Source organism: Saccopteryx leptura, chromosome 7, assembly GCF_036850995.1.
Source record: "Saccopteryx leptura isolate mSacLep1 chromosome 7, mSacLep1_pri_phased_curated, whole genome shotgun sequence".
In the NCBI taxonomy this organism is placed as follows: Eukaryota; Metazoa; Chordata; class Mammalia; order Chiroptera; family Emballonuridae; genus Saccopteryx; species Saccopteryx leptura.
In genome coordinates, this window is record NC_089509.1 from 114,381,197 (window position 1) to 114,390,342 (window position 9,146).

Genomic DNA, 9,146 nt, shown 5'->3' on the forward strand with positions numbered 1-9,146 from the left:
GGAACCATTCAAGACAAAACCCACGGTCAGCCCCATCCCAGGAGAGTCAGGCTCGGCAGGTCAGGAATGCTGATACAGGGAAACCCAGACCTGGAAACCCTGCTCTCAGATCTGTCTGGGGGCCAAAAGCCTGGCCTCTGGATCCTCCCTCCTCCTCACACTACTTCCTAGGAAACAAGGGCAATGCTAAATAAAGACAGTTTTCAAGATGTTCATGGAATGACTTTTTTTTTTTTTTTTTACATTTTTCAACTAGTTAGGACAAAAACATGACAATGATTGACTTCTTTCATTTAGTTACATAAATAAAATTTTTATAAATATTCTCTTTATAAACAATATAAATAGCTTTACAACATAAATACATTTAGGCACGACATGAATTTACAAACAGCAATGTTTACAGCTGGTTTTGTCAGTCTCTCAAAAACTGTCCCTTGTCATGACGTCGGTGTAAGTGTGTGTTTCATGTATATAATATATATATAATATATAACTTTTTATTTTTCATTTTCAAAAAAAAAAACACCCCAAACAATAAAATCATAACCCCCCCCTCCCCAAATAATAATAAAACAGCTGGTGTTGTGTATTCCCAGTACCACGAGGGGGAAGAAAAGAAAGAAATGCAAAAGCCACATTGCCTTGAAGGTGCTTCCAGATGACCAGGGGTGACCTCAGCAAAACGGAGCACATTCCCAATCCTGAAACACAAGGGGGGACATGGGACATTCAGTTCTGACCCCTTAGCTGAGAGAGTCTAGCTGCCAGGCCATCCTAGCACCTTCCTGCCCTTTCCCGAAGCATCAGGAGGCAGCGTCCCCTGTGCCCCCCGCTGGACCTGCTGAAGGCTGTCCCTTAGGAGAGGGGCCCTTCCACTCAGCCCTTTCCAAGCCCCCACCTCACCCCCTGCGGGGACCTTGGCACTTCCCGCCTGTCACAGGTGGAACCAGGATGGTCCCCCCCCCCCCAGGCTAACTGCAGGCTTTGTCCTTGGGGCACAGTGAGCCATGGTGAGGGGAAGAGAGTGGAAACAGCCTTCTCTCTCTTTCTTGCCACAACACAAATGCCGAGGTTTGAACCCAGAATTCCCAGTTCCTCAGTCTCTGCTAATGGGTGTGTGGGCACGTCGGGGCCGGAGGCAGGCATCGTCCTGAGATGCTGCGGTGCTCTCCATAGAACAGGAGACGCAGAGGGACCCCAGCCTCGATGGCCTGAAGGATTCTCCCACAATACCCTTCTCTGGCCGTCTCAGGTGTTCAAACAGATGACAGAGGTCTGGGGTGTCCCCGGGGCCCGTGAGCAAGGTATTCATTCAGGCATCAGCCACTGCCTGTCTGTGTCATTGGCCTTTTATACTAAAGACTAGAACCATCAGAGACAGTCATTATGGTGGCTGCTTAGAACTAAGGCCATGGGAATGGAGGGGGTGACACTGGGGTTCAGAAGATGAAGGGTGTAGCAGGCGGGTGTTCTGCTAAGAGAACTTTCCAGAGGTTGACCCATTTCCCTGGACAAAGGGGTTGAGCAGCCTTAGGAATCTGGATTCCTCCTGCGCAGCACCTGCTAAATCATCATCTGCTATCCGGACCGCCACATCCCAGGACAAGGATGGGGACACATGCCAGGTGCTCCAGGCTCTCATCTCACCTCCTGCTAACCCACAGAATAACATCTGTTCAGATTCTAAAGTTTGAACTGGGTGCTTAAGTCCCAGATGAAAAGTCTGAGGCCTGTGTCTCCACCTCTCTGTCATTTAGACTGGAGACAAGAGAGCAAAGCCGTTACAGTGGGAGCTACTCAAGTCCGGGCCGCAGGGGCTGGAATCGCCTCTCCCTGGGCAGGGGGGAGTCAGACAAAGCCAAGTCTCCCGGCAGAGAGAGGGAAGAGGCCGATTCAAACCTAGGGCAGGTGGAAGGCTGGGTGGGGCAGGGTTCTTCAGTTACTGACCCAGGGGTGCTTTGGGTCACCTTCAGTTAGCGACTGGCCCTCAGTTGCTCAGGAGTTCATCTGCGGAGGCAACTCTAACTCGGCTGAGAAAGTGTTCTGGCAGTGTACAAAAAATGGGCGCTGCGCCAAACGTAACAGAAGGGAAACTTCTGACCGCATGGTCGTCTGATCACAAATTCCTACCCGGGCAGGTCCTGATGGGTAGTCCTACTCCAGGCCTGTAACTTCCCTAGTGAAATGTTTATCATTTGCTCTAAACCAGTCCTGTCCATTTTTGTGCATCTAGGTTAACACAACCTTGCAATGCAGGAATAACCCTCTTTTTCAGACCTGTCAGAAGCGTAACCACCCTCACGAGAGCACTAATCTTGTAAACGCTCCTGTAATCCAACCCCTGCCTGGCTTCCTCCCACCTCTATGTACTCTTCAGGTCCTCCCTCAATTCCAAACGCAGAAAAGAGACTGCAAGCTGTCATTCTCCGGAGCATTTGAGATCTTGATTCCTGGCAACGTCACTAGTTTCGTTCAAGTAAACTCTCTACAAGTTTGGACGTTTCTTACATCAACAGTTACTTGGCATTGCTGGCAGGATATTGAAAAAGCCCACCCAGAACCACCCTGCGAACCCAGACCCAGCATTGGCCCATTGTGCCCCGCCGGCTCCCCACTTCAAATCGGGTGAACTTGGGTGAATCTCCTCTTTGAATCCCAGACCTCCTTGCTTTATGTAGCAGGTCCTGTCTTTATTCAAGCTGTTCTTAGAAAATCCTTGGCCCTGGCTGGTTGACTCAGTGGTAGAGGGCCGGCCAGGTGTGTGGAAGTCCCAGGTTTGATTCCCGGTCAGGGGACACAGGAGAAGCCACCATCTGCTTCTCCACCCCTCCCCTTCTCTCTCTTCTCTTCCCACAACCATGGCTCCAATGGTTCAAGCAAGTTGGCCCTGGGCACTGAGGATGGCACCATGGCCTCGCCTCAGGTACTAAAATAGCTTGGTTGTCCAAGCAATGGCCCCAGATGGGCAGAGCATTGCTCCATAGGAGGCTTGCTGGGTGGATCCTGGTCAGGGCACAGGCAGGAGTCTGTCTGCCTCCCTGCCTCTCACTTAATTATATACAAAAAAAAAAAAAAATCCTTGAGGTGAATAAGGGTTGGGGTAACCCAAGGAAAGGATAAGAGAAATGGGTTAATTTAATTTCAGTTTTTTAAAATTGGATTGGCTACCGATCGTCTGAACAAAATCTCTGCTGGTTAAACAAGAGATGACTCTTTAGCCCCGAAAGAGAAAGGACACTTGCTCCCCCAACCCAAACAGCCAATGGGGCGCTGACACTTGTTGCAGCCCCGGAGTGGTGGAGATGGGCTCTGGGGGGCATACAGACCCCGGGAAGCCAGCGGGAGCCCTGGGGAGAGATCTCCGTGAAGGGCAGGGCGCCTGGGTGGTTTCACCCCGAGAGGTGCCCGTTCCTTGGAAAGCGCCGTGGTTCTGACGCCATAGGCACCCTGTCGCTGGCCCTTGCTTGGGTATTTTTAGATGATTAAGAATCTTGCCCTGGCCGGTTGGCTCAGCGGTAGAGCGTCGGCCTGGCGTGCAGAAGTCCCGGGTTCGATTCCCGGCCAGGGCACACAGGAGAAGCGCCCATCTGCTTCTCCCCCCCCTCTCCTTCCTCTCTGTCTCTCTCTTCCCCTCCCGCAGCCAAGGCTCCATTGGAGCAAAGCTGGCCTGGGTGCTGGGGATGGCTCCTTGGCCTCTGCCTCAGGCCCTAGAGTGGCTCTGGTCGCGACAGAGCGAGGCCCCGGAGGGGCAGAGCATCGCCCCCTGGTGGGCAGAGCGTCTCCCCCTGGTGGGCGTGCCGGGTGGATCCCGGTCGGGCGCATGCGGGAGTCTGTCTGACTGTCTATCCCCGTTTCCAGCTTCAGAAAAATACCCCCCCCCAAAAAAAAAGAATCTTTGCGGGGTTGCCTGAGGACGAATTTCCTCAAGGGCGTGAAGCAGGGCTGCAGGGATAGTCGCTGCATTTGGCTCGTGCAGGGACGCGCATGTGAAGGCTGGTTTCCCCTACAAGCTGTGCAGAGTATAGGTCTCAGAATCAACAAGGGAGACCGTGCCTCCCAGGCCGACAAGCCCCACGACAGTCAGCCTCCCATTGGCGCTCTTGCGATCCTTCTGAGACTTGTAAATCAATCTTCCGTGTGCACAATTAGAAAAAGCTGACGATAAAGTGGAATGAATGGAAAGTATATTTTAATTGGTCTCTCCAAGCTCCAAAAAAAAAAAAAAAAGGATTTAGATAAATGGATCCACCTCAGGTGGTGCAGGTTAGGTGGCAGCCAATTCTTGGAGGTATTGGAAAACAGCTGTCCTTATTTTTAAAGGGGAAAGGTCATTTGGAACTTGACTTGTCGAGGACAGCTACAAATTGTGTCTCTTATCCCAAATGCCGAAACAAAATTTTGATCCACTGTTGATGTTGTTTTCTTTTATAAACTAGTGAGTTTTTCTCATGGCTGAATGGTCTCTGTTGGCACCTGTCTCTGGGTTTCTATATATATATGTTGTAAATGTGCGATAACTTTCTACCTCTGGATAGTATGGTTAAAGTTAATATAATAAATTAATTGATTGGAAGGCAAGCACTTATAAGGATTGGGTATTCTAAAATTCTTAGAAATACAGAAACTAACCCAAATTCTTTTCAAGTTCATGTGATCTCAGATTAACCTTTAGTAAAGTCAGTTGAAGTTTGTTGGCTTAATCCATGTTAATAATTGACTTTGATGTCTATGAAATATGTTTCTAGAGGTTAGAAAATGTATTCACAAATGACTTCCTAGTTTCTATTAGAAATTGAGGTTTTTGAGGGTTAAAATCTTGATAAACATATGTAATAAAAACTACTAGAAGTAACTTTGCAGTATTCCAGAAGGGCCCCTGAACACCTCAAAAGATTTGCTTCTATGCTACATTGCATGGGAAGCTTTGCAAAGTAAGTGATAAAAAACTTTTACAGGATATTTTGTGGGTAAACAATGGCTATAATTAAACTTACAGTCAGGCCCATGGGAAACCCAAGACAGCCACTTGTCCTCACAGGTTCCCTGGCAAACCCCCTTTCCTGGTTTTGCATACCTTCATGCATCATAGCGCGTTTCAGCTGGACTTTAAATCAGATGAAGGAACTTAGGATTTGACATTACTGAAAGGAGACATTGTATACTATTACAAGTTTTGATAAAGTACTTCAAGAAAATGCCAGAAGACAAAGACTTAAGATATTGCTTTGTGGAAAGGACATCAACTAAAGACACTCTCCAACCTCAATAAAAGGGACCTTATCAGGCACCTACCTGTGAATGGCACCTACTCTTGCCTCTGCCTACAAGGGACATCAAAGATTCCTCTGGGGTGAGAAGCTGTTGACCTCACAGGTAGACAGCCACCCCAAGATACTGACAAGGCCTGCATATCTATGGATTGATGTTGAACTCAGAAACTATTCTGTTTAATTGTCTTTACCTGTCTGCTAATAATATTAGCTGTAATAATTATACTTGTTCTTTGGGTTTTTCTATATAGCCAAAATATTTATGATTATTGAATATGTATAAGACAGCTGTTAATACTCATTTTATGGCTTACGTAAATGTTATATATTAGATGCAAAATACAGAAAAATGAGACAGAAAGCAAGACTAGGACCACGATAGGTCACAGGATAGAAATGATTCCGAGATTTTTTTCATGAGAAATTCCGAGGTTTTTTTGAAGGCCTTATGACTTGACTGCCTCCCATTTACTTGCCCTCCCCTATTTGTGTGTGTGGGGGGATTCGGCCTCCACTCACATCCCATAGCTACAGTGTTGCCCCACCCCCAAAGGTCAATAAGAGGATGTTGATTCTGAGACTTCCTCATGCTGTGAGACCACACCATCCAACCAAAAGGTTGGTAAGCAATGCATTCTTTGGATTGATTTATGACCAAATGGGGGAACTGTGGATGAAAAAGGGGCTCTGTGGAAAATAACTTCACAGAATGATCTGATCACACATTTCTAAGTGGGCAGGTGGTGTAGGGTAGTTACTCCTCAGGCTTATAAGTTCCTCAGTAAAAGGTTATCTTTGCCTTAAGCAAGCCCTGCCCGTTGTTTCTGTGCATCTAGGTTAACACACCTTTGAAATGATTCTTTCAGACCTCTCAGGAGTATAACAACCCTCAAGAGAGCGTGTAATCTTGTTAACTACCCCGTAAACCCATGGGATACGCTCTTACATTCCCTCCTCCATTCCAGATGTATAAAATAAACTGCAAAGCCCTTATTCTCTGGAGCAAGATTTGAGATCTTGCTTCCTGGCAATGTTGTCAGTTTGGCTCAGATAGACTCTTATAAAAATCCTCTACAGATTTGGACGTTTCTTACATAGACAACTTTAACAACAAAAAGGCTTAGGTACTAGAGAATTTCAAAAGGGGATGCTCTTGTTTCCTCTGTGGGAACAGAGTGGACATGGAGAAGGCTTCTCGGGTGGGAGAGCGGGCTGGCCTACAGGTTGTGTGGGAAGCAGTGGGAGCAGGCAGGCTGCAGGGGAAAGGCTGGAAACTGGCGGGGATTAGATTCCAAAGCACTGGAGTGTCGCTTTCAAAGGTCTGGGCGGTGGTGCTTCCTTGGGCACTGAGGGGCAGCCGGAATGGATAGAAGGTAAGGAGAGGAATACATTTCCTGGTGGCGGCACACGTCAGGGGTTGGAGGCAGCACAGGGGTTTCTAGCCCTGGTGGAGAGCAAGGAGGCCAAGCCAGGGAACCCAGGTATGATGGGTGTGGAAGGTTGATGAGGAGCTCAGTTTGAGACGTGTTGAGTTTGAGATTGGAGCAAAATATAAGATTTATTTTAATGCAGTGTTTATTTTAGTCTCTCTCTCTCTCTTTTTAATCTTGCTGTCAAATAGTGTCACAAACACTGAGGTTTGACCCTAAAGTCACATGGGCTGCAGCAGCATCAGGACCCTGGACAGACCAGTTTGCGCACTGCCACTGTTTAAAGAAGGGACACGAATCAGAATGCTCTGGGGACAGAAAAGCCCTCTGGTGATGCCAACAGAGGGCTATTCTCTCTACAGTGAGAGAGCAGGTATTTCTCCAAGTCTGTCTCACTTTAGGGACCACAGTGCTAAGAAGCACAGCCGCTGGGCTGCCTACTGCCTGGCACCATGATGTAGAGGCAGGCAGATAAACTTTCCCTGGGCTCGTGTGGATGCCCTTTCTCCTCTGTCCCCACAAACCACCCTCCTAGATGCTCCCATTTGTCAAACTGGAGCCAGTGCTGCTGATCAGCTTATGGTCCAGGGAGGGGTGAGAACCCCCCAAACTGTCTCTGCTTTTCTAGAGGAAGCCAGGTGGGTTCACCCATCCTGAGCCATTTCTGCCCTTTCCAAATTTCCCTCACCACTTCATTCCTCACTTTCTCCATCTGTAAAATAGGATGATAGCCAGGGTTGGGGGCAAATGCCTAGCACACACACGTGGTCTCATGTCGTTATCGCCTGGTTCCCCTCCAAAGACCATTGGGAGGCGAAACGGTCCAAGCGCTAGAGGATCAGAGGAACCAGCCTGCGGGCGGGTGTTCGGGCTGGGTTCTGGCGGGGGTTCAAGCTAGGTTCTGGCAGGCGCGGCAGGGGAGCTAGGTGTGTGGGAGGGTCAGGCGGCCAGGGTCATGGTACTCACCGCCGCCAGGGGTCGCCGCACTAACATCCCAGGCCACTCGTGGAGCCGATCCGGTCCAGCTTGAGGCCAAAGCAGCCCTTGGATGTGCCCTTCTTGCTGCCTCCTTTGATTTTGCGTGCGTTGGGGTTCTCCTGCAGAAGGCGGGCCCACCGAGACTTGGTGTCCACGCGCAGATCCCGGAGCAGTCGCGACTGGTCGGGCTTGAGGTTGGCGCCGCCGCCTCCAGGAGTCTTGTCGCGCTTCTTCTGACTGCCGCCCTCAGCATGGGACACCTCTCCCAGCGGAGTTCGCGGGACCTGTCCGAAGAAAAGGGCAGGCAGGTGAAGGGACGCGCGGCGACAGTGCCGGGGACTTTGGGGGGCCCTGATCCTCCATCCGCACGCGCCCACCAGCGCGATTTGTCCCTTCCGAGCCCAGAGCGCGCACTACAGATGCGGGACAACTCGGCCCTACATCCACCTGCCATGCAGCCGCCGCTGTCCGCTCCTTCCGGGAGCCCCTTATCCTCCCTTCCTTTGCCTCTGGCTTGGCTGGCCACATTGGGGCAGGGGCTGCGCATCTGTCGACCTTCTCCCGAGGCTGGGGACCTAGACCCCCCCCCCCCGAATCCTAGCTTCGAAGATACCCCGGCTCTCACCCGCGCGTATCTCAGAGGAGAAAGCCGCCTTCCTGCCGGGCTGCGGGCTGCATCCTCCTAGACCCCCAGCCCTCCCACACAACCCCTCACGTCCCGACATCCCCGCGACAGCACCCACCTTCGGCGGCACCCCGGGCTTGGCTTCGGAGGGCCAGAGCGAGAGTAGGGTGAGCAGCAGGGCGCAGGCCAGCAGTTGGGAGAGGTGCATGGTGCCCGTGGGGTGGAGCGCACACACCAGCGGCAGCGAGGGCAGATGCGCAAGCAGGCGCTGAGCGGGCTGGCGGGGCTGCGGTGCAGACGTGGGTCCCAGAGCTGCGCGGCGCCGGCTGGGTGCGCTCTGAGCCCGCGGCTCGGCTCGCGCCTTTATAATCCAACCTGCCGCTGATGTCATCCCCCCGCCCACCGGTCCGCCCGGGCCAATGGCACACGCGCCAAGGGCTGGGAGGGGGCCGCGGGGGCTCCCCCTCTGTCCCCACCCTCCTCTCACCCCCGAGGGATCCGGCCGCTTGGCGGGTTCTCGCCCCACTGCACTCAAAGCTGCAGAGCGGGGCGCGCAAGGGCAACTCCATTTGCAGCAAGCGCGCGCCCTGGTGTGCCAAGCGTCGGTGGTCTGGCTGTCCTGCACAAACACTTGGACCTTAACACACACCCTTTCCCTGAAAGGGATCAGTTTCCCTCTTTGAAGGTGCAAAGACAGGCTCAGAAGAATTAAATCACTTGCCCAAAGTCACATATCCAGAAAGTTGGCAGAGCCCGAACCCCTCGCAGATTTGCCTTGTTGCCAAACTCTTCCCCGGGCTCCTGACAGGCTCAGGCCTGGCGCTGCGGCTCCACCCTCTA

The 9,146-nt window shown here is 51.4% G+C and overlaps 1 protein-coding gene across 1 annotated transcript; it reads right to left on the bottom strand.

Moving 5' to 3' along the window:
- Window positions 1-260: 260 nt before the first annotated feature.
- On the bottom strand, window positions 261-8,627 carry NPPC (natriuretic peptide C). Its single transcript, XM_066345518.1, has 3 exons — window positions 8,425-8,627; window positions 7,670-7,965; window positions 261-704 (listed from the first exon to the last, which is right to left on the bottom strand). Exons 1-2 carry the CDS (start codon window positions 8,512-8,514, stop codon window positions 7,690-7,692), a joined length of 366 nt encoding a protein of 121 aa, XP_066201615.1. The 5' UTR covers window positions 8,515-8,627; the 3' UTR covers window positions 261-704; window positions 7,670-7,689.
- Window positions 8,628-9,146: the final 519 nt, after the last annotated feature.

Excerpts from the sequence above, each read along its gene's own strand:
- NPPC (XM_066345518.1), bottom strand. The coding sequence starts at position 8,514 with ATGCACCTCTCCCAACTGCTGGCCTGCGCCCTGCTGCTCACCCTACTC. Across the intron at positions 7,966-8,424 it reads AGCCCGGGGTGCCGCCGAAG|GTCCCGCGAACTCCGCTGGG; the intron begins GTGGGTGCTGTC and ends TTCTTCGGACAG.